The sequence below is a fragment of the Mustelus asterias genome, unplaced genomic scaffold (assembly GCF_964213995.1).
Source record: "Mustelus asterias unplaced genomic scaffold, sMusAst1.hap1.1 HAP1_SCAFFOLD_979, whole genome shotgun sequence".
Classification (NCBI taxonomy): domain Eukaryota; kingdom Metazoa; phylum Chordata; class Chondrichthyes; order Carcharhiniformes; family Triakidae; genus Mustelus; species Mustelus asterias.
The window spans coordinates 75,859-102,665 of NW_027590925.1; the positions used below are offsets into that span (position 1 = coordinate 75,859).

The window sequence follows — 26,807 nt, forward strand, 5'->3', positions numbered from 1 at the left end:
AGTCTCCTCCCACAGAAAGATGCGCGGGTTAAGTGAGCTGCGTTGGCCATGCTAAATTCTCCGTCAGTGTTAGCCGAACAGGCGCCGCCAACTAGAGGATTTTCACAGTAACTTCATTGCAGTGTTAATGTGAGACTACTTGTGACACGAATAAATAAACTTAAAAAACTTTCCTCCCACGCTCCAAAGATCTGCTGGTCAGGTGGATTGGCCATGCTAAATTGCCCCTTAGTGTCAGAGGACTAGCAGGGTTACAGGGATAGGGCCTGGGTGGGATTGTAGTTGGTGCAGGTTCGATGGGCCGAATGGGCTCCTTCTGCACTGTAGGGATTCTATGATGCCTCACACTTAGACCGCTCCAATATAATGCTTGTGCAACAATCCTAAAACACAATTGCTGCTCACCCTATCGTCATCAGTGACAGACTGTAATCATCAGTTGTTCTGGTACAAAACAGATCAAAATGTTCTGTCCAGACGCAGCCCGTGTTTGGAAGGACAGAATCCCGAATTGTACAACTGGATGTTTCTCTGAACAGTGTGAATGAGGATGGTGGAAGGGAAGTGCCCAAATCCAGTTTGTTTGTTTGGGCTGGATTGCGATCACACCGCCCGCCTTTCCTCATGTGTCCGATCCCGGATGTTGCCATGTTCTTGTCCAGTCTCTGTTGGCTCCTCTGTCCTGACTGGGATTGTTGTGTGGGGACCTGTGGTCAACCCCCTGCGGGTCTCTATAGCAGGATTAGGCTATTGAGTTGGACGATCAGCCATGATGGTGATGAATGGCGGAGCAGGCTCGAAGGGCCGAATGGCCTCCTCCCGCTCCTATCTTCTATGTTTCCATGTCTCAATCCGGACCTGACCGTGCCGATGCACTGTGCCACCGTGTGTAGCGCTGGTGGGAGTGGCGCCGGGCCGTTTAGAGTTCTGCTGCCAAATAATAGCTGGGACGTCCTTCAGTTAAGTGTTGTTGTTGTTGTTGTTCTCCAGCAGAAAGCGAGACCGAGGCAACCCCCACCAGCAAGGGCGCAGAAGTGATTTTACCGAGCCACCCCGAGGGTGACGACTTGTCTTCCGTAAAGTCCATGATGTCGACGGTGATGAACGTGGGAAGCCTGAGCGGGGAGGCAGGCGATCCTCCGAGTAACAAAAGCCCCTTGAAGTCTTCGGCAAGGCCTGGGAAAATCAAGCAGGTAGGCACTGAGGGGGGGAAAAGGCCGAAAGCCTGGAGGGAGGGCAAGGAACAGTGGACACCTTGCACAGACCCTGCTTCATTCTTCACTCTGTGGCCGGCACGGTGGCACAGTGGTCAGCACTGCTGCCTCACAGCGCCGGGGACCCGGGTTCAGTTCCCGGCTTGGGCCACTGTCTGTGTGGAATCTGCACGTTCTCCCCGTGTCTGCGTGGGTTTCCTCCGGGTGCTCCGGTATCCTCCCACAGTCTGAAAGACGTGCTGATTAGGTGCATTGGCCGTGCTAAATTCTCCCTCGGTGTACCCGGAGTGTGGCACCTCGGGGATTTTCACAGTAACTTAATCACAGTGTCAATGTAAGCCAACTTGTGACATTAAATAATCTTTAAACTTTAGTCCTGGGGATTTATTAATCTGATTTTTCCAATCAGATTCCAAGTGTCACATCTCCCTGCGTTCCAATAGGTTCTGGGCTCACCACTCCGGAGTGGGATCCAGTCTGATATTCTGATGCAGGATTGTGAGTATGCTGCATTGTCAGAGCTACTGTCTTTCAGACAAGGTGTTAGACAGAGGCCTGTCCCCTCGGGTAGCCATTAAAAGGTCCCATGACACTATTTCAGGTAGGTTTGGGGGAGGGGGGGAGGGGTAGTTCCCACAATGCCCTGCTCGACATTTATCAACATCACTAACACATCAGTCGACTGTACCAGAAAGCAGGTCATCTGGTTAATGTGCTGCTGTTTGTGGGATCTTGCTGTGCGTAAATTGGCTGTCATGTTTCCTACATTGCAACAGTGACTGCACTTCACAGGTTACCTCATCGGCTGTGAGTCCTTTGGGGAATGCCCCGGGATGGGGAAGGGTGCTACATAAATGTAAATTTTCATTCTTTCTCTCATCAAAATGGTGGTTCGACTTGTGCACCGATCCTTGTTCGGGGGTGTGGTCAGGGTTGGTCCCACCTTTCACTCTCCCTCCTTCACTTGACCCCCGGGGGTCAGGAGGTCCACTTCACCTTGTCGTGCAGTCAGTGTCCAGACTCTTCACTGTGTAGGGAAACCACAGCCTCTCCTGCCCCAGTGCTTCAACGAGTTAAAACTCCCCTCCCCTCCCCCTCTCCCCATCCCCCGCTTCCACCCCCCTCCCCCTGTCGTATCTTCCAGGTCCCCTCACGTGTAGCTCAGTCTAATCCAAAGGCAGGCTGAACCACTTCAATCAGACAAGGCCCAATAACGCTTGCTGAGGTGCTTTATTTTAAGGAGTGACCCTTGTAATCAAACTTCATCACTATGCAGTTAAACGACACAACCTTCCTCTGCAAACGGTCTGGAACTCTGTACCAGCCCTATCTCAGTAACCTCCTGCAACCCTACAATCCTCGAGAGATCCAACCCCCTGATAGCTGCACTTCTTTCGCTCTGGTCTGTTGGTGCATTGCTGATTTTAATTACTCTACCAGAAGTGATCATGCCTTCAACTGCCTAGGCCCTAAGCTCTGGAATTTCCTCTCTCAATCTGAATCTGTCGAGCCTCTATCTCTCGCTCTTCCTTTCAGCCAGTCCTCAAAACCTCCCCCTTTCAGTCATCTGGTGACCTGGCTTGGTGTCTGATTCTATATCTTAGTGCTCACGTGCCATGTCCTGGAATGGTTTTACGGGTGAGATTTTCCGCTCCCCCCCCGCCCCAGGAATCCAGGGGCAGAGGGGGGTCGCAGTTGACGGGACCAGAAGATCCCGCCGGCTGGAAAAGCCGGAAAAGTCTGGCCACTGTGTTACAGGCGCCATACAAATGCCAATTCTTGTGCCTAAAGAAGTTGAAGGACATTTGAAGGAGCTAATGCTTCAGAAGGTGAGAAATTGGAGCAGGAGACTTGACCCCATGAACCTGCTTTGCTCACCGCTGATCTTCTCCCTCAAGGCCACTTTCCCGCTTGCTCCCCCTCCCCCTTAATACTCTCTGGCGCGGTGGCACAGTGGCTAACACTGCTGTTTCACAGCGCCGGGGACCTGGGTTCGATTCCCGGCTTGGATCACTGTCTGTGTGGAGTTTGCACGTTCTCCCCGTGTCTGCGTGGGTTTCCTCCGGGTGCTCCGGTTACTCTGAAAGACGTGCTGGTTAGGTGCGTTGGCCGTGCTAAATTCTCCCTCAGTGTACCCGAACAGGCGCCGGAGTGTGGCAACTAGGGGAATTTCACAGTAACTTCATTGCAGTGTTAATGTAAGCCTATTTGTGACGCTATTAAATAAACTTTAAACAATCTCAGCCTTGAATAGATTCAGAGGGGCAGGGTGTGGCCGACACACCCACTACCCTCTGGAGTGGCAATTTTGAAGATGTTTCATTATGCTAAAGGTGCGATATAGTAACAAGTTGCTGTGGTAGATTGTAAATAGCTGAGGCTCCAACACTATTCCTTGTCACATTACCTACAGCCAGCTAACATGAAAATAGCCTCTTTATTCAGACCCCCTGCTTCCTGTCCCTTCAACTCTCCTCCAATCCGGACATCTTTCTGCCTTCAGTTTGCCTTGATCTCATACAGCGAGAGTAGGCCATTGTGATAGAGGATCAGCCATGATTATATTGAATGGCAGAGAAGGCTTCAGGGACTGAATGCTCCAAGTTTCTAATGATTCTTGAACTGAGTGGCTTGCTAGGCCAGTTCAGAGGGCATTTAAGAGTGAGCCACATTACTGTGACTCGGGACTCACACGTAGGCCAGACTGGGTAAGGACGGCAGATTTCTCTCTCTGGAGAATATCATAGAATCCCTACAGTGCAGAAGGAGGCCATTCGACCCATCGAATCTGCACCGATTACAATCCTACCCAGGCCCTATCCCCATAACCCTACCTATTTACCCTGATATTCAAGGTCAATTTAGCCTGGCCAATCAACCTAACCCAGGGCGGCACGGGAGCACAGTGGTTAGCACTGCTGCTTCACAGCTCCAGTGGTCCCGGGTTCAATTCCCGGCTCGGGTCACTGTCTGTGTGGAGTTTGCACATTCTCCTCGTGTCTGCGTGGGTTTCCTCCGGGTGCTCCGGTTTCCTCCCACAGTCCAAAGATGAGCGGGTTAGGTTGATTGGCCAGGTCAAAAATTGCCCCTTAGAGTTCTGAGATGCATAGGTTAGCGGGATTAGCGGGTAAATATGTGGGGGTAGGGCCTGGGTGGGATTGTGGTCGGTGCAGACTCGATGGGCCGAATGGCCTCCTTCTGCACTGTAGGGTTTCTATGATTTCTATGATTTCACACATCTAAAGTTTATTTATTAGTTACATGTAAGGCTTACATTAACATTGCAATGCAGTTACTGTGAAATTCCCCTAGTCGCCATATTCTGGCGCCTGTTCGGGTCACTGCACCTAACCAGCACGTCTTTCAGGCTGTGGGAGGAAACCGGAGCATCCGGAGGAAACCCACGAGGACACGGGGAGAATGTGCAAACTCCGCACAGACAGTGACCCGAGGCTGGAATTGAACCCGGGTCCCTGGTGCTGTGAGGCAGCAGTGCTAACCACTGTGCCACAGTGCCACTCTGATTCAGTGAACCAGGGTTTTTTTTTACAATGATCCATAGCAGCTTCATGGCCACCATTACAGAGACCAGTTTACAATTTATAATGACTTTAATCGGGCCATTGGGTTTGGCCTATTGGAGTATGAACTCTCTGATTAAGGATCCAATTGATGGGCCAATCCAATCAGGAAGTCTTTGCCTTGTATGTAACCGGGAGTGTCAGTCCCTCTGACACCCCCGGGGATGGGGGTGGGGGAGGTGGTCAGTGAGCCACACCCCACAATCTGAGTCAGCATCTTCAGAAAAAGAAACAGGCGCCAACCAAACATTGTGAGGGGGGGATGCTTTGGGGGGGGTGGTGGGACCTGGTTTGATTGAGGCTGCGCTGGGTATGTTAAAGAATGACTTGCATTTATATAGCGCCTTTCATAACCCACAGGGTGCCCCAACAAACTTTACAGCCAGTGAGATACTGCGTGAAGTGTAGTCAGTGTTGTAACGAACGGAGGAAACGCAGCAGCCAATTAGTGCACAGCAAGCTCCCAACAAAACCGCAACATGTTAGTGACCAGATCATCTCATTACATGATGTTAATTGAGGTCTAAATAGTGGACAGGACACCAGGGAAAAGTCTGTCATTATTTTATGAGAGAGACCTACGTTGGGCGCCATTTTTGGGGCGGCGCGGTGGCACAGTGGTTAGCACTGCTGCCTCTCAGTGCCAGGGACCCAGGTTCGATTCTGGCCTCGACTCACTGCCTGTGTGGGGTTTCTCCCCGTATCTGCGTGGGTTTCCTCCGGGTGCTCCAGTTTCCTCCCACAGTCCAAAGATGCGTGGCTTAGGTTGATTGGCCATACTAAATTGCTCCTCGTGTCGGGGATTAGCAGGGTAAATATACGGGGGTAATGCCTGTGTGGGATTGTGGTCGATGCAGACTTGATGGGCCGAATGGCCGCCTTCTGCACTGTAGCAACTCTGTGATTCTCTGAGGGGCAGGGCCTGTGGTTAATGTTTTCTCTGAAAGAGGGCACCACTGGCAGTGTAGCACTCCCTCAGTCCGCACTGGTCCAAAGATATGTGTGTTAGGTTGATTGGCCATGCTAAATTGCCCCTTAGTGTCCCAGGATGCGTAGGTTCGAGGGATTAGTGGGGTAAATATGTGGGGTTACGGGGATAGGGCCTGGGTGGGATTGTGGTGAGTACAGGCTCGATGGGCTGAATGGCCTCCTTCTGCACTGTAGGGGACTCTATGTTTCTATGGTGTGGCGGTCCTGGTTATCGTGCTTCAGTCCTGGATGTGGGGCTGCAACACAGACCTTTCTGAGCCACGGCTAATGCACAGAAAAGACAGCCATTGCGTTTAGTAACTGCGCAGAGGAAGCAAAGCAGCATTCCGATGGCGCGTCTGCGCTTTGATCCAGCCGGATTTGAGACTCACTGAGCAAAGGGCTGTAAAGTAATATCAACTCTAGACTCTGCTATCGAAAGTAGTTAACACTGGGCCATAAATGTGATCAGCCATGTGACGAGAATGGAGCGAACCTTTCGCACCCTTGGTCAATGTGCTTGAAGTATAGAACTGGGGTTTTTTTTTTCCTCTGGGTTTTGCGCCCAGCATTCTGTTTCTGACAACAAGAGTGGCGTTTCTGTTAAATCCTCCGCTCTGCTGGCGAGAGAAACAGTAGCAGCTGTGACGGCTGGTAAACATTTGCACTTTATCCCGCGGCAGAGTGTACCGTCCTTCCACTTGTTTGACTGACCTGCCCTGTGCTGTGTGCCATGTGCTGGTATGGGAGGCAGCTTTACTCCGAGTTAATGATAAACTGCAGAGTCAACATTCATGGGGCCAGGTAGTGTAGCTGCGTAGCTCTGATCTCCTGTCCAAGGTTAAACAGGAGGGAACGAGAAGGCGGGTGGGGGGAGCCAGAGAGAAAAGCATGCCCAAGTCGGACTGTAGAGTTGAAATGTCCCAAAGTGCAGGCATCCCGAACCTGCAGCTGCACATCTCTTCACCGAGTTTATTGGTTCAGTTGGGTTTTTTTTAATTTCTAAGAGAATGAGCTGGGGTGTCAGACACCAGCCCATTAGGTGTAGCAGTGGGCTAGAGACCGAGAGATGCCCCACGCTGCGTCCCCTCAGCGGCAGCCTCACTTGCTGCAACAACACCCATCGTTTCTAGTGGACTAGGTCAACGAGGTATTTTTAAAACTGTGGCAGAGATTCTGACGCACCCCGGGTACACACTGCAGCACAGACCTTGGCTGACCCGGCTGCTTGTTGGCAGATTCCCAAGCGCTCAGTCTTCCACTTGTGACTGTTCCCTCTGGTAGCAAAACACAGGGAGGGGTTTCAACTTCAATGTTCTGGGAGTGTAGGTCTTTGACAGAGTTGTTTTTAAAAAAAATTTCACTCTTCAACACGGAGTTGCCTTTCTGTGCAAGCGAGCACTGAACACTGTTGTGGGTGACTGCACACTGGCCGAGATGGGTAACTGGAAGTTTATTTATTAGTGTCACAAGTAGGCTTACATTAACACTACAATGAAGTTGCTGTGAAAATCCCCAAGTCGCCACACTCCGGCGCCTGTTTTGGTACACTGAGGGAGAATGTAGCACCCTAACCAGCACGTCTTTCAGACTGCGGGAGGAAACCGGAGCACCCGGAGGAAACCCACGCAGACACGGGGAGGAAGTGCAGACTCCGCACAGACAGTGACCCAAAGCCGGGAATTGAACCCGGGTCCCCCGCGCTGTGAGGCAGCAGTGCTAACCACTGTGCCACCCATAGCTATACTCCTTGGTTTGCATTCTTCTGTACGCTCTGACCCTGAGCTATTATACAGTTCATGTCCCAATCCAAAATGCGTTCTCTGAATAAGCATGGAAATATTACGCAGGGCAGTGCAGTGAAGAATGCTGCTGATCTCATACTCCATGGCCAAGTGGATTTTGGAATGGCATTCGAGCCACTCCCAAAAGCTTTCAGCTTTCCCTAATCTTACCCACAAAATGGCTCCCTGTCATCTTTCTTTCTTTTGCCAATATTCTCCCCACTGTTTTTATTTTTCTCCCAGCCTCCCTCTCCTGAGGTATTGACTTCTTTTAGAGGTAAGAGTCCACTTGTAGTGTTGCCCTCCAACCGCGCCCCCCCGCCCCCCCCCACACCCCCTCCAAATGACCCTGTCCAAGTGGTCATCATCAACGGTGGCACTGTGGTTAGCACTGCTGCCTCACTGCGCCAGGGACCCGGGTTCGGTTTCAGTCTCAGGCGACTGTCTATGTGGAGTTTGCATGTTCTCCCCGTGTCTGCGTGGGTTTCCTCTGGCTGCTCCAGTTTCCTCTCACAGTCCAGGTTAGGTGGATTGGCCATGGTAAGTTGCCCCTTAGTGTCCAAGGATGTGTGGGTTAGATGGATTAGCTATGGTAAGTGCGCAGGGTTATGGGGATAGGGTGAAGGCATGGGCCTGGGTAAGATGCTCTTTTGGAGAGTCAGTACAGACTCGATGGGCTGAATGGCCTCCTCCTGCATTGCAGGGATTGTATGGATGGATTCTGCTCAAATGTGACCCTGGACAGTGGGTGCTGTGAGGTTATTTGAGTGCGATAGGCATTGCAATAGTTCACATGTGGACTGTGTCACAGCCTTCACTTTCTGTGAGTGTGGCGAGACAGATTAGCCAATGGTCCGAGTATCCTTCCATCACAGATGTGAAAAAACGCGAATAAATTTCAGAAAAAACATACAAAAGTGAAGAGAGCCCCCAGTGGAACACATACCTCTGCCGCATTGTAGTAACTCGAAGTTAAGCAATGGAGTAGTCACCTCTGTTTCTTTAATACAAGCATACTGCACCTCCTTGAGGTTCCTCCCTGCCTGGTTGACGCACTGTAGCTGCAAAACTCAAGAAGGAAACCATTTTGTTTTAATCAAGAACTTCCATCTCACAGAGGAGGCTTCAGATCAATCCACATGCAACAACCTGCTCTGAAAACTCTGCTCACATTTTGACAGCTGTGACAAATTCCACCACAACAGCTGAGGCAATCTATAACATACTAAAACAATCAACAGTTTTCCAAATAAAACAATGTTATTTAGTCAATTTGCCCCATCTCGAGATGATAACAGATCCTTTAAAAAAAAATCCAAGCTCTGAATCTGCATCTTCTCCAAAAACTAATCAGTTTTCCCTGATCTGTGTACCAAGTTTTGTTGAAATTGGTCCATTAGTATTTGAGATTTGCTTATAAATAAGGGTGAACACTTATCTCCGCCCATCTTCAGTAGTGGAAGTACAAATATACACTCAGAGACATATAGGTGTACACATATACATATGTGTGCACATTTACACAATCATTTACACAAGCACAAGTGTGTTCAATCTTTACCTGAAATGCTACTGGGTTGCCCCTTTAAAGGTCTGGCACGAGCCTGATGGGCCAAGTGGCCTTCTCCTGTGCTATCCCATTGTATGATTTGCCTGAAAGCATGGCAGTGGAAACAGATTCCATGGTAACTTAGAAAAGGAAGTGGGGGAAAAGGAAGGAAGGGCTTGCAGAGCTGTTGTGAGGGGACAGTCGAGTGGGGATAATTGGGTAGCTAATTGCAAGGAGCTGGCACCAGCAGGGTGGGCCGAATGGCCTCGGAACTGCGCGATGTGATTCTATCACCCATCCCGTTTGGGGGGGAAGTGAAGCGTTCGGGTCGCTGAGATCTTCTGATCACCCGAGGGTGCACCCCCGCTGCGGGTTTCATGGTGGTGTGGGGTTCATTCAGCGGAAACCCCATTGACATGACATGCCCCCTTCCCCCCCCAACAATGATTTGCATGGTAAATCCCGCCCTCTTATTTTTGTGGGCAAGGCTACTGTTTGATTGAATCAATTCATGGATGCCCCTTGTTTGGTTGATGTCACGGTAGCCGTTTCCCACCCTGGTCGATGGGCCGAATGGCCTAATTCTGCTCCAATATCTTATGGTCTTACGGTTATGTCCTTATGATCAAACAACCCTTATTCACAACTGCATTCCACTGGCAATTTTCAAGTTACATGTCTTTTGTTTTAAAAAACAAAAACTTTCTTTGTCTTTCATAGTTGTTAAGATACCCGCTTTATTTTTAAAAAAAGGAACATTGAGTCAGAGCCACGATGCTGTATCTTTGTAGGTATTTTGCAAATAGGTCAGACAATTGGATGGCACACAGGTGGCACAGTGGTTAGCACTGCTGCCTCACAGCTCCAGGGACCTGGGGTCGATTCCCGGCTTGGGTCACTGTCTGTGCGGAGTCTGCACATTCTCCCCGTGTCTGCGTGGGTTTCCTTCGGGTGCTCCGGTTTCTTCCCACACTCCAAAGATGTGCGAGTGAGGTGCATTGGCCATGCTAAATTGCCCTTTAATGTCCTGGGATGTGTAGGTTAGAAGGTTTAGCGGAGTAAATATGTGGGGTTACGGGGATAGGGCCTAGGTGGGGTTGTGGTCGGTGCAGACTCAATGGGCCGAATGGCTGCTTCCTGCACTGTAGGGATTCTATGAATTGGAGCAAGTTGTCCTACGTTCCCAGGCTGACTGTCCCATGAGTGCATTGGCAGAGGAGGCGCACACTGTTAACAGCCAGCGTGGAAACTGCTGGCTTTTAGTTAGTTACTCTCCACACAGGGGTAGCGGGGAAGCATCTTTCAAAGAACCCTCCACTTCTAATGAGGAACACACGCTGGCAAAGTTCATGATGCTGCATGTGACCGTGACTCACTCCTCTTTGTGAAGCGGTGCTCTGCTCTCCGTAGACGCTTTCTGACTCTGGTTTTCACACGTGCTTCTGCTCACATGTACATATCAATCTTCTGCCCACTACAGGAAGCCAAAGAAGAGAAGTCTTTCTTCATTTGCCCTCTGTGTGAGAAGAACTGTGGGACACAGCACCAGTTAACCATGCACATTCGACAGGTATGTTGTGGCTGCTTGCATCATCCTCTGCAGCTGAGACACTTCAAACCGAGCACTATTTTATCGTTAGCTGCGTGGGCTTTGATGTGGTGAAAATGTTATAGCCTGCATCGCGAGCCTCCACCATAAGTCAAGTCTTTCTCAAATTAGTAAAGCCACGTTACAAAGACATAAAAAGAAAATGCACAGTTACACAATTCCTTAGAAACTGCACTCTCAGAACTTTGTAGGGCTAGGAAGATGCAGCAGCTTTGGGTTTGCAGGCAGCATGAGTGATGCTGGCTGACCTCTGTCAGGGCAGGAACTTGTCATGTGCTGCAGTACGGCAATACCCTACTAGGAGCTTGCCACCGGGGTCAGTACCCAGCCTGCCATCAGGGTCAATACTCTGCCCCTTACCAGGGTCAATAGCCCACCCCTTACCAGGGTCAGTACGATGCCCCTTTCCAGGGTCAATACCCTGCCCCTTACCAGGGTCAGTACGATGCCCCTTACCAGGGTCAGTACGATGCCCCTTACCAGGGTCAGTACGATGCCCCTTACCAGGGTCAATACCCTGCCCCTTACCAGGGTCAATACCCTGCCCCTTACCAGGGTCAGTACGATGCCCCTTTCCAGGGTCGGTACTCTGCCCCTTACCAGGGTCAATATCTTGCCCCTTACCAGGGTCAGTACGATGCCCCTTTCCAGGGTCAGTACGATGCCCCTTTCCAGGGTCAGTACGATGCCCCTTTCCAGGGTCAGTACGATGCCCCTTTCCAGGGTCGGTACTCTGCCCCTTACCAGGGTCAATATCTTGCCCCTTACCAGGGTCAGTACGATGCCCCTTTCCAGGGTCAGTACGATGCCCCTTTCCAGGGTCAGTACGATGCCCCTTTCCAGGGTCGGTACTCTGCCCCTTACCAGGGTCAATATCTTGCCCCTTACCAGGAGGGCAGCTGCTGGATTAATGTGCCAAGCCTCACCATGTTGTACTTAAGTTACAAGTGCCATCCATTGGATAAAGTGACAGTGCTCCATGCATCATCAGCACTGCACACACACTAACAACTGTCTGGTTTGTGCCACATAGCCTCCCAGCGTGGTGGTTAGTCGCCACTCTCGATGAGCTTCCATCACAGAAAGGATTCCATTTTCAGTCCCATTGTTTTGAACAGAAATGAAATCTGAGCTGCCGCTGTAACTGGGGGATGGGAGGGGTGGGGAGGGAGCGGCCAGGCCGGTGTTCTGTCCACATGGTGAGATTAAAATTAACCCACATTTTCCATTATAAATTCTGATGTCTGCAGTAGGAATAGAAACCCTCCACATAAACCCGTCAGTGTGTGCAACCCTACAGTGCAGAAAGAGGCCATTCAGCCCATCGAGCCTGCACCGACAGCAACCCCACCCAGGGCCTATCCCTGTAATCCCACGTATTTATCCTGCTAATCCCCCTGACACTAAGGGGCCAATCCACCCAACCCGCACATCTTGGAGTTGTGCAATTTGACCCACTCACCAAAGCAGCACCTTCCAAACCCACGCCCACTACCATCTAGAAGGACAAGGGCAGCAGGCACATGGGAACACCACCACCTGGAAGTTCCCCTCCAAGTCACTCACCATCCTGACTTGGAAATAAATCCCCATTCATCGAGTCAGATGTTGACTATCATACCTTATCTGTGCCCCTCATTATTTTATAGACCTCTATAAGATCACCCCTAAGCCTCCTACACTCCAGGGAAAAAAAGTCCTCTTCCATCCAGCCTCTCCTTATAACTCAAACCATCAAGACCCGGTAGCATCCGAGTAAATCTCTTCTGTACTCTTTTCTAGTTTAATAATATCCTTTCTATAATAGGGTGACCAGAATTGCACACAGCCATGTCCAATCCCAAGAGGTTAAGTCTGTTTCTCTCTCCGCGGATGGTGTCAGGATCTGTGGAATTTTTTCCAGTGGAACCCTTTATTATTTCGGTCTTCCAGCATCTGCAGCATTTTGCTTTTATCTTGATGCTAACGCGAGCTCCCGTTCTAGTTATCGATTTCATTTCGAAAACTTTCTGTTCCGTACCATGGAAAAGAATGGCAGTCGGTGCCCCCTGTTCTGGGAGGCCGGGAATTCCGTGGGGTTTTTTTGCGTTGGGAGGGATGAGGCGGAAAATCCAATGGGGTGCATCAAGCCGAACGAATGTCATGTGATCCGACAACTTGAGGTCATGATCTTTGCTCTTGTGGTCCAGAGTTCTAACTGGAACTCTTTTTTTGCAGCACAACACAGATAGTGGAGGGAGCACCCATTCCTGCAGCATTTGTGGCAAGTCCCTGAGTTCAGCCAGCTCTCTGGATCGCCACATGTTGGTGCATTCCGGGGAGCGACCGTACAAGTGCACAATCTGTCACCAGGCCTTCACCACCAACGGCAACATGCACAGGTGAGTGCTGGTCGGCGCGGGGACCGTGGCGTTGTGGGAATGTCACCGTGATCCAGGGGCCCAGGCTAATGCTCTGGGGGCATGGGTTCAAATCCCACCACGCCAACTGGTGGAATTTCAATTCAATTTATCTATAAAATCTGGAATTCATAGAATCATAGAATCCTTACAGTGCCAAAGGTGGCCATTCGGCCCATCAAGTCCACACCAACCACAATCCCCACCCAGGCCCTATTCCCATAACCCCACATATTTCCCCAGCTAATCCGCCAAGGGACAAATTAGCATGGCCAATCAACCTAACTCGCCACACTCCGGCGCCTGTTTGGATACACTGAGGGAGACTTTAGCACGGCCAATACACCTAACCCGCACATCTTTCGGACTGTGGGAGGAAACTGGATCACCCAGGGTAAACCCACGCAGACATGGGGAGAATGTATTGACTCCTCAGACAGTGACCCGAGGCTGGAATCAAACCCGGGTCCCTGGCGTTGTGAGGCAGCAGTGCTAACCACTGTGCCGCTGGAATTGAAAAGTTAGTCTCAGTAATTTTGACCATTACCTAGTCCAGCCTACATGTGACTCCAGACCAATAGCTAATGTTTATTTATTAGTGTCACAAGTAGGCTTACATTAACACTGCAATGAAGTTACTGTGAAAATCCCCTAGCCGCTGCATCCTGGCCTCTGTTTGGATAAACTGAGGGAGAATTTAGCACGGCCGATGCACCTAACCAGCACGTCTTTCGGACTGTGGGAGGAAACTGGAGCACCCGGAGGAAACCCATGCAGACATGGGGAGAATGTGCAGACCCCGCACTGACAGTGGCCCAAGCTGGGAATCGAACCCGGGTCCCTGTCGCTGTGAGGCAGCAGCGCTAGCCACTGTGCCACCGTGTCGCCCAATGTACTTGACTCTTAACCGCCTGCTGAAATGGAGAGTGCCTGGAGAGACACTCAGTTCAAAGGTGAGTAGGGAGGAGTAGCAAACGTGGATTTGTATCGCATGGAAGACTGAATAAAAGAGTTGAAGAGAGGTTGTCCCTGAAGTGATGGTGCCGGCTGTACTGTGGTTTATCTTTGCTTTAATGGATGTGGTTTAGGATTTGAAATGTATTGCCTTTTGAAGATTCAGTGCTAACCTTAAAAAGGGAATTGGATAAATACGTTAAGGAGAACAAAATGGCAGGGGAATGAGGAAAAACTCGAGAGTGTGACTAACTGAGAGAGCCAGTGTAGACATCGATGGGACGAATGGCCTCTTCCTGGGCTGATTCCAATGCTGTTCTGGGATATCTCGGCTGAGAAATAATTCCCAGCTTTCCTTTCCTGCCTGCCTGATTATTGATCGTTTCCGGTCCGTCAAATTTCGAGGGGCTTCACTTGAGGGGCGGGAATTTCCAGCTGCGCTCGCCCCAAGACGGGAAAATCCCACCTGAGGTCAACGGACCTTGGCATGGCCCGTGTCCTGCCAACTACGATTCCCGTGGTGGGTGGGACGGGAAAATTCCGCCTGAGATCTTTTCAGTCGCGGAGTTGAGTTCCGTCATTGATTTGATTTATTATTGTCACCTGTATACAGTGAAAGGTATTGTTTCTTGCGCGCTATGCAGACAAAGCATACCGTTCATTGAGAAGGAAACGAGAGTGCAGAATGTAGTGTTTCAGTCACAGCTAGGATGTAGAGAAAGATCAACTTAATGTAAGGTAGGTCCACTTAAAACTGATGGCAGCAGGGAAGAAGCTGTTCTTGAGTCGGTTGGTACGTGTCCCCAGATTTGTATCTTTTTCCCGACGGAGGAAGGTGGAAGAGAGAATGTCCGGAGTGCGTGTGATCCTTAATTATGCTGGCTGCTTTCCCGAGGCAGTGGGAAGTATAGACGGTGTCAGTGGATGGGAGGCTGGTTTGCGTGATGGACTGGGCTACATTCACAGCCCTTTGTAGTTTCTTGTGGTCTTGGGCAGAGCAGGATCCATACCAAGCTGTGATACAACCAGAAAGAATGCTTTCTATGGTGCATCTGTAAAAGTTGGTGAGAGTTGTAGCGGACTTGCCAAATTTCCTTAGTCTTCAGAGAAAGGAGGAGAGGCATTGGTGAGCTTTTTTAACTATAATGTCGGCGCAGAGGGACCAGGACAGGTTGTGTGGTTGTTGCAATGAAGATTCCTCCTCCTCCAGCTGCTGTGATGTGGTTTTATGTCTGTCACAGTCGGGGAGCTGATACATGGAGACCCATGTGCTTTTCCATTTATGGGGCTAAGAGAGAGAGGCGTCACTGACCACCCGTCCTCACGGCCAGCTATAGAGTGGTGACAGAGTGCAGGGGAATGTCACCTGCTCATCCTGTCAGTCTGGGAGCAGTTTCTCAGATGTCGGAGGGCAGACTGAAGGGAAGAAAATGATTTGAAAAATTGAACGTTTAGTTTCAGTAAGCGAAACGTGATTGAAAACAGAACAGGTGCCTTGTGAAGGAGCGACCTTTCCCCTTGAAAATGAAGAGAGTATGTCTGAGAGAATCCCAGCGAAGAATCCTATACCAAGCTCATTTCCCGTGGCTCATCTTCCCTGTCACGTGACACCAGTGTTGGAACGTTACAATGGAAGGATGCCGTGCCTCGTGCTTGTAAACCAAGCAGCGACACTGTACAGAGCGTGTTTACTTCACATCTTGTAGATACTTTGTTCACGCTGACTCTCTTTCCCTGCAAAGCCCTACCCCTTTACGAGGTTGTCGGCTGTCGTGGATGCTGTTGTGGACTTTGATACAAGTCCTGCTCTCTCCGAGAGGATAACTCCCTCTCGCTGATTAGCCGGCTTTGATATTTCCTGAGGCGATCTTGCAGCGGAGGGTATTGGACTGAATGAAGTGGCAGAATTTACAGAGGAAGCTGTAACACATTCAGGAACAGAGACCGTAGCAGCTTAACATCTTAATAACATAGTTTGTACACACACGGTAGCACGTGCGCACACACACACACCCACACATACATGAACACTTTGCCAAGCATACTTGAGTGCGCACAGTGAAAACGTGTGCGTGTGAACGTGCACACACCCGAACGCACGCTCACCCAAACACGCACACACCCAAACGCACGCTCACTAAAACACGCACCCACCTGAACACACGCTCACCCAAACGCACGTTCACTAAAACATGCACACACCCAAATACGCACACACCCGAACGCACGCACACCCAAACACACGCTCACCCAAACGCACGCTCACTAAAACACGCACACACCCGAACGCACTCTGACCCAAATGTACGCTGACCTGAACGCACGCTCACCCAAACGCACGTCACCTGAACACGCAAACACCTGAACGCACGCTCACCCAAACGCACTCTGATCCAAACGCACGTTCACCTGAATGTACGCTGACCCAAACGCATGCTCGTCCAAACGCACGCTCAGCAGACACCTGCATGTACACACGTCTGAACATGCACTCCCCCAAACACGCGCACACCAGAATGCATGCACACACCTGAGCACATACTCACTGGAATGTACACACACCAGAATGTACACACTCCCAAACACACACACAGCAAAATTGTGTCTGGGATCAGAGTTTGCCTGTGCAAGTGTTTTGGTGACAGTTTTTGCTGCAGTCTGTAAATTCAGTTAGTGGCTGACCCTAGGGAGAGGTCAAACCAAAGGCCTGCTCTTGCTGACCACAGCCTTGTTTCCATGGTTACCTGTGCATACTGTCCTGGGAAACAGATGCTTCCAGAAAAACAAACGGTGCAGATTACGGCCACCAGCGGCTGAAGCCACAATGGATGTGGTTTCCGAATTCAGTCGCCAATTTCTGTTCCCTGATTCAGATGCAGTGGTCAAGACCGTACAGTCTCGGGATTGTTGGAGATTGGACAAGATGTGGTTTGGGACCCCTGGGAAGTCCATGGGAATTTTAAACTTCTGATGCTCAATTCCCCTGTTCCTCAGGACCCACCAAAAACAGTCTCCAACTCTGAGTTAGAGGTTCTGACTTATTTATCTGGATAGTTACCCCGGAGACAGAAAAATCCGAGTCTACCTCCTGGGTAATGTTACAACTGGCAAAGGTCCAACTACAGGCCATTTTCCCTGCCCCCTCGGGCATTTTGGTAGCAGACAGTGGCATAGAGAGCCTTCATTAGCTGTCATCTCCTCTCGCTAAACTCTTGATAAAGTTTATTTATTAGTCACAAGTAGGCTTACATTAACACTGCAATGAAGTCACTCTGAAAATCCCCTAGTCGCCACACTCCGGCACCTGTTCGGGTACACTGAGGGAGAACTTAGCATGGCCAATGCACCTAACCAGCACGTCTTTTGGACTGTGGGAGGAAATCAGAGCACCCCGAGGAAACCCACGCAGACACGGGGAGAATGTGCAGACTCTGCACAGACAGTGACCCAAGCCGGGAATTGAACCCGGGTCTCTGGCGCTGTGGCGCAGCAGTACTAACCACTGTGCCACCATGCCGCCCTTGACCTTGCAATACGGCAGTGGAATTCAGACCTCCCACCCAAGGGTGCTGGCCACCTGAGAAGCTCTCCAGCGACCAGGCCTCCCCTCTACTTCTGGAGAGACCCTGCCCAGCGTATGTCCCAGTGGCATGTCCCGCTTGATAAAACCTGCCCACCAACTCTCTCTCCCCCCCCCCCCCCCCCCCCCCCCCCCCGCTGGGTAAATGTCGCAGTGCATCAACAATGTGTTAAAAATTGAGAAACAAAAAATAACAGAGGGAGCTTTCACATCCTGGTTTACAATTTCAGGAGAGAATTAAGAAAAGAAATGTGGTCACGAAATCGAAAAGCTCAGCAAAGCATCTGGGCCCTACAATGAGCAAAGTTTGTCCTTGTACAGAGGATGTGCAAAATTGTTACATAGAAACATAGAAAAACTACAGCACAAAACAGGTCCTTCGGCCCCACAAGTTGTGCCGAACATATCCCTACCTTTTAGGCCTACCTCTAACCCTCCATCCTATTAAGTCCCATGTACTCATCCAGGAGTCTCTTAAAAGACCCTATTGAGTTTGCCTCCACCACCACTGACGGCAGCCGATTCCACTCGCCCACCACCCTCTGTGTGAAAAACTTCCCCCTAACATTTCCCCTGTACCTACCCCCAGCACTTTAAACCTGTGTCCTCTCGTAGCAGCCATTTCCACCCTGGGAAAAAGCCTCTGAGAGTCCACCTGATCTATGCCTCTCAACACCTTGTATACCTCTATTAGGTCTCCTCTCATCCGACGTCTCTCCAAGGAGAAAAGACCGAGCTCCCTCAGCCTATCCTCATAAGGCATGCCACTCAATCCAGGCAACATCCTTGTAAATCGCCTCTGCATCCTTTCAATCTTTTCCACAACCTTCCTGTAATGAGGCGACCAGAACTGAGCACAGTACTCCAAGTGGGGTCCGATGAGGGTCTTATATAGCTGCATCATTATTCCCGGACTCCTAAACTCAATCCCTCGATTGATAAAGGCCAGCACACCATACGCCTTCTTAACCACCTCCTCCACCTGCGGAGCTGATTTTAGAGTCCTGTGGACCCGGAACCCAAGGTCCTTCTGATCCCCTACAGTACCAAGAGTCTTTCCCGTTATATTGTACTCCTTCATCCCATTTGACCTGCCAAAATGGACCACTACGCATTTATCTGGGTTGAAGTCCATCTGCCACTTCTCCGCCCAGTCTTGCATCCTATCTATGTCCCTCTGTAACTTCTGACATCCCTCCAGACTATACACAACCCCACCAACCTTCGTGTCGTCGGCAAACTTACCAACACATCCCTCCACTTCGTCATCCAGGTCATTTATGAAAATGACAAACAGCACGGGTCCCAGAACAGATCCCTGGGGCACACCACTGGTGACCAACCTCCATTTAGAAAAAGACCCATCTATACACACTCTCTGCCTCCTTTGGGCAAGCCAGTTCTGGATCCACAGGGCAGCAGCCCCTTGGATCCCATGCCCTCTCACTTTTTCTAGAAGCCTCGCATGGGGGACCTTATCGAACGCCTTGCTAAAATCCATATAAACCACATCTACCGCTTTCCCTTCGTCAATGTGTTTAGTCACATTTTCGAAGAACTCCACCAGGCTCGTAAGGCACGATTTGCCTTTGACAAAGCCATGCTGAGTATTCTTGAGCATACTAAACCTCTCTAAATGCTCATAAATCCTGTCCCTCAGGATCTTCTCCATCAGCTTACCAACCACTGAGGTTAGACTCACCGGTCGGTAATTTCCTGGGCTATCCCTATTCCCCTTCTTGAAAATAGGAACCACATCCGCAATCCTCCGGCACCTCCCCCGTTTCCATCGACGACGTAAAGATCATCGCCAGAGGCTCTGCAATCTCTTCCCTCGCCTCCCCCAGTAACCTGGGGTACATCCCATCCGGACCCAGTGACTTATCTATCTTGATGCCATTCAAAGATTCCAGCACAACCTCTTTCTTAAATTCCACATTGTCGGGTGCAATCTTTCAAATTTGTTTTTTAAGAATCCCTTCAGTGCAGAAGGAGGTCTTTTGGCCCAACGAGTCTGCACTGACCACAAGCCCCTCTCCCTGTAACCCCGTGTATTTATCCTAGCTAGTCCCCCTGACACTAAGTGACAATTTAGCATGGCCAATCCACCGAACCCACACATCTTTGGACTGTGGGAGGAAACCAGAGCACCCGGAGGAAACCCAGGCAGACACGGGGAGAACGTGCAAACTCCACACAGACAGTGACCCAAGTCGGGAATCGAACCTGAACATGCCGGCAAGTTAGAGCAAGGAGCGAGAGTTGAAATTCTGTTCGAAGCAATATATATTTCTGACTCGTATCCATTTCCTTCCATCTGACTCCTGCCCTTCTTTATGAACGAGATCGGTTCTTAAAGAAGGGCAGCACGGTGGCACAGTGGTTAGCAGTGCTGCCTCACAGCGCCAGGGACCCGGGTTCGATTCCCAGCTTGGGTCACTGTCTATGTGGAGTCTGCACATTCCCCCCGTGTCTGCATGGGTTTCCTCCGGGTGCTCCGGTTTCCTCCCTCAGTCCGAAAAGTTAAAGTTTAAAGCTGATTTATCCGTGTCACAAGTAGGCAATGAAGTTGCTGTGAAAATCCCCTAGTCGCCACACTCCGGCACCTGTTCGGGTAACACTGAGGGAGAATTTAGCACGGCCAATGCACCTAACCAGCACATCATTCGGACCGTGGGAGGAAACCGGAGCACCCGGAGGAAACCCACGCAGACACGGGGAGAACATGCAGTCTCCACACCGACAGTGACCCAAGCCGGGAATCGAACCCGCTGTGAGGCAGCAGTGCTAACCGCTGTGCCACCCGTGCTGCCCTAACCCTAACTCTAAAATGAAGAGCACGGAAAAAGGATTGCAATAATATATAAGAAAAAGAAAGAGGCCCAGGAGACGAGAAGACAACAAGCCACAAGATAAGGGCAGAGCATCATGGGGCAGCAAGGGTTAGATGTGGGCCGAAAGGAAAGTGGCAGAACACGAAGAAAAGGGGTCAAGTCCTCTCTCTGTCCGAGTCCAAAAACCTATCGCCGAACAATGTGCTGGTTAGATGCATTGGCCGTGCTAAATTCTCCCTCAGTGTACCGGAACAGGCACCGGAGTGTGGCAACTCGGGGATTTTCACAGTAACTTCATTGCAGTGTTAATGTAAGCCTTACTTGTGACACTAATAAATAAACTTTAAGCTTCTTTCCACCTAAAAGAAGTGAATGCAGGAGGTAGAATGCTTGCATTACTCCTTGATCAAAATTACAGGTCAATGATGATGTAAAGAGTATAGTCCCTAAATTCAGGGATTCCCTCCCTAAACCCCTCGACCTCTCTCTCCTCAGGACTCTGTAAAATCTCCCTCTTTGACCAAGTTTCTGGTCACCTCTCCCTCATATCTCCTCACGCGGCTCAGTGCCAACCTTGCTGGGTTGAGTTTCCCTTGGAGCATCAGAGCACTTTATAAATCTGAGTCGGGGTGACTGTAAAGGAATGGACCACCTCATCATGGAAGAGTTTGGAAAGGACGAGCCCATCTTAACTCCTTGGTTCGGAATGTCGCTCGCTATCCTCATCATTATTCCACCGGCGATGATGCCAGAGGGGGGGGGTTTGGCTGCTGTTGCTGGCAATGCCTCCCCCCTGCCAACTCGAGGGTGAATCCTCCGAGGATTCTGGTCAGGAACGAAGGGGTTCCGCTACAGCTTCACTGCACAAAGGCAGTAGTATCTTTCAGGGAAACGTGGAATTTTTTTCTTGGGAACAACAACTGCATCTGTCAGCCAGCTGCCCACAAACGACAAGTGGTGGATCTGTGCGACTGGCTAGCTGTGTGCGTTAAAAAGTGTGGAATCCACGAGGCAGGATTGCTGGGGTTGCAATTCTCCAGTGTGTAGTTCCTTTGGAACAAGAGTATCTTCATGTGTAGCAGCCAGAGACATCTTTATTAGCACTATGCACCTTTCTGACCCTGCAGAGAGATACCCGAAGTACAACACTGATTAGACTGAGCAGAATTCTAGTGGGGAATGCTGGGGGTGCCATGTACCTCAAATTAATTTGGCATTCAGTAGGTAAACTGAAGACTTTCATTGTAGTTGTTGCCACAGACATTGTTTACTGTCACAGGCTCCAAGTTGTGTTTGTGGTTCTTGACTCTGGCCGTCACAGGGAGGGAGATACTTGTTGCCAATCCAGTCATGATTGACCTCCCACGCATCTGCACCAACAACAATCCCACCCAGGCCCTATCCCCGTAACCCCACGCACTTACCCTGCCAATCTCCCTGACACTGAGGGGCAATTTAGCATGGCCAATCAACCTCACCCGCACATCTTTGGACTGTGGGAGGAAACCGGAGCACCCGGAGGAAACCCCACCCGCAGACACGGGGAGAATGTGCGAACTCCACACAGACAGTGTGACCTGAGGCCGGAATTGAACCCGGGTCCCTGACGCTGTGAGGCAGCAGTGCTGACCACTGCGCCACCGTGCTGCCCAGTGTGTCAGGCTACCCGAGGATGTCTCAATCCTGCCTCTCCCACTGTACGTGAGCTGTCATTGCTGAATCTTAGAGCTGCCCTTTGTGCTTCCTTCAGCAGTGCTGGGAGAAAGGCAGGGAGAGCGCTGAGTGATTTGAAACTCTTAGACTGTTGCCAAATTGTATAGCATCCTCCTGGGCCCAACCAGAATTTCCAGTTTTGGCCTTGCTTGTTGGTTCAGACAGAAGAGTGCCATGCATTTTAAATACTTCACTCAGTGCCTGACCCTCTGGACAGCTTCCAGCCATCGCAGTTGATGGCTGCTCCCAAAGCTGACACTCTCCGTGACCTTGTGGCATTGCGGGCTGTGGTGTTCATATTTCATGAGGTGACTGGGCAGAAGGGATGCTTTTTTAAAAATCTGCCCCCACCTGTTTCCCATCTTCTGATGTTGCCCTTGTTGTGGTAATTGAGAATGGGTAGGAGTTTTGGGACTGGATAGGGGTGAGTGCTCAAGGTGAGGGTTGGCAGGGGGGACGGACGGACGGGTTGTTGTTGGCATAATGATTGGCACTGTTGTCCAGTGTGCTAGTTATTAAAGTTAAAATTTATTTATTAGTGTCACAAGTAGGCTTACATTAACGCTGTAATGAAGTTACTGTGAAAATCCCCCTAGTCGCCACAGTCCAGCACCTGTTCGGTTACACTGAGGGAGAATTTGGCACGGCCAATGCATCTAACCTCTATATTTCTGGACTGTGGGAGGAAACCCACGCAGACACGGAGAGAATGTGCAAACTCCACACAGACAGTGACCCAAGCCGGGAATAGACCCCAGGTCCCTGGCGCTGTGAGGCAGCAATGCTAACCACTGTGCCACCCTGCTGTAGGGTTGTTAGCTTTAACCCTAAAAGGGTGGGATGGGGATTGGAGTTGGGTAGCCAATTAATGACTGTTAAAGGCCTATTAAGACTGCCCCACTCCCACCATGGCATTGGGGAATGGGCCAGATGCCTGTGGGGGCAGCCTCCTGAGACGGGGGAGGATGTCAGTGCTCTAGGTAGGCCCAGAGGCCCTCCCCACCTGCCCGAGTCCTCCAGCAGCCACAGACCATCCTGTAGGGGATGGGGCTTCCTCCCCCAACATACCCAGCGATGAGGACTTGGCAACAAAGTCTTGCCTTAATTTAAACTTGGAAAACGTTAGGGGGGGGGGGGGAGAGAAGAGCCTCCATTGTAAAGCACCTGCTCTCGCACTGATCTGCCACGGCATCTTGCTGGTCCCTTCAGGCTGTGGGGGGGGGAGCCTCAGAGCCCATCCACCATCCTTAATTGGACGGCAAGCCTACCCTCTGGCCACCGTTTCAGTGGGGGGGAGGGTGGAATCTCAACGAGCGACTGTTCCTCACATGGTGCGGGCTCTGACCCTGGTGTCAGTCGGGGCTTCGAAACACTCGGGGGAAAATCTGACCCTGCCCATGTTTCCAAAAACATGGAGACCTGCAAACAAATGAGTCGCAAATATTTGAGATATAAGGGGCGGCGCAGAGGTTAGCACTGCTGCCTCACAGCGCTAGAGACCCGGGTTCAATTCCCAGCCTCAGATCACTGTCTGTCTTCGTGGAGCTTGCACGTTCTCCCCGTGTCAGCGTGGGTTTCCTCCGGGTGCTCCGGTTTCCTCCCACAGTCCAAAGATGTGCAGATTAGGCGGATTGGCTAAATTGACCCTAGTGTCAGGAGGATTAGCAGGGTAAATGTATGGGGTTGGGGAATAGGGCCTGGGTGAGATTGTGGTCAGTGCAGACTCGATGGGCCGAATGGTCTCCTGTAGAGATTCTGTTTTGTTATTTTCCATTCCTATGAATTCCCGATGTTCCAGGTTGGGCAGCTCTCGTTGGTAGTTCTCTCACACCTCCCACGTCCGAAGGATGTGGGTTGAAGTCCCAGTCTTGTGGGGCACTGAGCACATCATTCAGAGTGACACTCCTGTGCGGTACTGAGGGAGGGCTACGTGGTTGCAGCTGCTGTCTTTTAGATATCGGACTGAGCGGCCTCTGCTGCCCCTTCAGGTGGATGTCCAGGATTGCACATCCAGGTCTTGAAGGAAAACAGCAAAGTTCTCCAGTGTCCTGGTCAACAGTTATCCTCCAACCAACATCAGTAAAAAGTTTTAATATTTAAAGTTTACTTATTAGTGTCACAAGTAGGCTTACTGTGAAAATCCCCTAGTCGCCACACTCCGGCACCTGTTCGGATACATAAGAACTAGGAGCAGGAGTAGGCCATCTGGCCCCTCAAGCCTGCTCCGCCATTCAATAAGATCATGGCTGATCTTTTCATGGGCTCAGCTCCACTTACCCGCCCGCTCACCATAACCCTTAATTCCTTTAATGTTCAAAAATTTATCTATCCTTGCCTTAAAAACATTCAATGAGGTAGCCTCAACTGCTTCACTGGGCAGGGAATTCCACAGATTCACAACTCTGTGGGAGAAGTTCCTCCTCAACTCAGTCCTAAATCTGCTCCCCCTTATTTTGAGGCCATACCCCCTAGTTCTGGTTTCACCTGCCAGTGGAAACAACCTCCCTGCTTCTATCTTATCTATTCCCTTCATAATCTTGTATGTTTCTAGAAGATCTCCCCTCATTCTCCTCGCAGACTGAGGGAGAATTTAGCATGGCCAATGTACCTAACTTTAAACTTTAAAAACTTTAAACCTTAAGAATAACGCCAGTGCTCCCATGAGGGATTGGGTAGTTTTCAATGGGAATTAAATTCGGACCGTCTCTGTAATAGACAGCTGATCCGCAATGGGCTGTTTTACACCCGGGCACCAACTGAAAGTCTACCCCAGTAGATTGGCCAGAGTGCTATTCGTGGGTTCTTGCTGTGCACAATTTGGCAGCCGCGTTTCCAACTGAGACCGAGCTTCAGAAGAACCTCATTGGCCGCCAAGTGCTTTGGAGCGCCCTGGGGGATGAGAAAGTTGCTATGGGAATAAACAAAGAACAAAGAAAATTACAGCTCAGGATCAGGCCTTTCAGCCCTCCAAGCCTGCACCGACCATGCTGCCCGACTGAACTAAACCCCCACACCCTTCCGGGGACCATATCCCTCCATTCCCATCCTATTCATGGGAATTGCAGGTCTAGATTTTATTTGAGAAATTTGTACCTCTCTCACTCCATGCAAAGAGAAAGCAGCTTGTGTGTGGGGAGCTGAATCCCGGGGAGCGTCCCAGATCTTTCCTGGAAGGAGCTAGTGTTATTCATTCAGCATCTTTTCCCTCGTTGGTTGCTGAACGTATTAGCTCCAGTTACACTGCCAGCAGATGTGGCTGAGAGTGAGTGAGGTCCCTCTAACTCCTGCCTCCCTCTGGGAGCTCGCTGTTGAGAGGGTTAGCTCCCACATGCCGGCCTTCCTGAGATTGGACACTGAGGTGGCGGTACAGGCCGTCGCTGCGGAGTAGCTGAGGCGGGCACTTTCCAAAGTTCTCTCAGTTTTTTTTTTCCCGTTGGAGTTCAGGGAGATGTTTTGGCAGTTAGCTACGAGGGGAAACAGTAAAGACTGATTGAATTGCTTTAAAACATCCCGGCGATCATATCTTCCCCAGCAGGCCATGCTGGTTGGAGCAGATAAACACACTCTTCCTGTTCAGCTGCACATGTTTACAGCCTAATGGCTTTCTGGAATATAGCAGTCAAAAAGCAGACAAGCTGAAGGCGCACAGGGGAAGGACTGGACCACTGCTAGGAGCACAGAACAATAGACAAAGCTTTCCTAACACGCTGTCTGTGTGACTGAGATTAACCTCTTCATTAATGCATGATGTAGGGAGACCACCTCGCAGCTTTCCAAACGAACTTGATGCCCATCAGACTGTTTTGTGAGGTTTTATTTCCCATCTCCCCTTGCCGTGTGCTCTACCAGTCCCCGGTCAGGAGCCCACAGCTCTGAAAGCTGCAAGCAGCTGCGGGAAGGAATGCAAGAGCAGGCCTGAGATAAAATGTTCCAGTCTTGCCCTCCGCCCACCGATCGCTCTCTCTCTCTCCTGGAGGCGTTCACTCCTGGCTGGGTGAGATTCCCCGCTTGTTGGGCATCTCCCAGTATCTCCTCCAAATGGAACATCTATCCATTGGTGAGATTTAACAGTGGGTGGTGCCCTCGGGGTAATAGTGACTCTTTGTTAGCCGAGCCGAGCCCTGGCCTCTCCATGGTGCATTTCTGAAGAATACTCAGGCAGGGAGGCTGTCGATGGATCTTCCCGACTCTCGGGAATTCGAGGGGTCTCTCGCCTGCTTGGGGGCGCGGGGGGGGGGGGGGGGGGGTCTCACCTGCTTTCATCCCACCCCCAAACCCGCCAGCGTGAGGGTTGAGGCCATCAAATACCAACCTTCGTTCCAATCCCGATACCGTGACGTGAAACATCCTCTTTTCAAAGTAGCTGAACTGTGTCGGAGATTTCCTTCCCCTTTCACATTCGCCTCTTGAGTTGGAAGTGTGTAAGAGTTCAGCCTCTGCAGGTGGAGCTGGGTTTGCCTCACACATCCCCATTGCTGCAACAGGAAAGGCCTCCATTCACTGACTAGGCCCAGGCTCACATCTCAGAGTGGAATCTTATCACCGTTCCCGACGGCAGGATTTTCCCATCCAGCTGCCATGAACAGAGATTTGCCTGGCCGCCAAATTCTCCGACCTCGAT

General features: G+C 50.6%; 1 protein-coding gene across 1 annotated transcript in view; it reads left to right on the forward strand.

Annotated features, from left to right (window-relative positions):
- LOC144487692 (ras-responsive element-binding protein 1-like) overlaps positions 1-26,807 on the forward strand; it is a gene marked incomplete at its 3' end in the record, with an annotated part of 71,004 nt that overhangs the window by 15,448 nt on the left and 28,749 nt on the right. Inside the window, exons 3-5 of the mRNA XM_078205774.1 lie at positions 991-1,193; positions 10,578-10,667; positions 12,924-13,087. Coding sequence (XP_078061900.1) covers positions 1,086-1,193; positions 10,578-10,667; positions 12,924-13,087 — 362 coding nt within the window. The remainder of the gene's footprint in view (positions 1-990; positions 1,194-10,577; positions 10,668-12,923; positions 13,088-26,807) is intronic.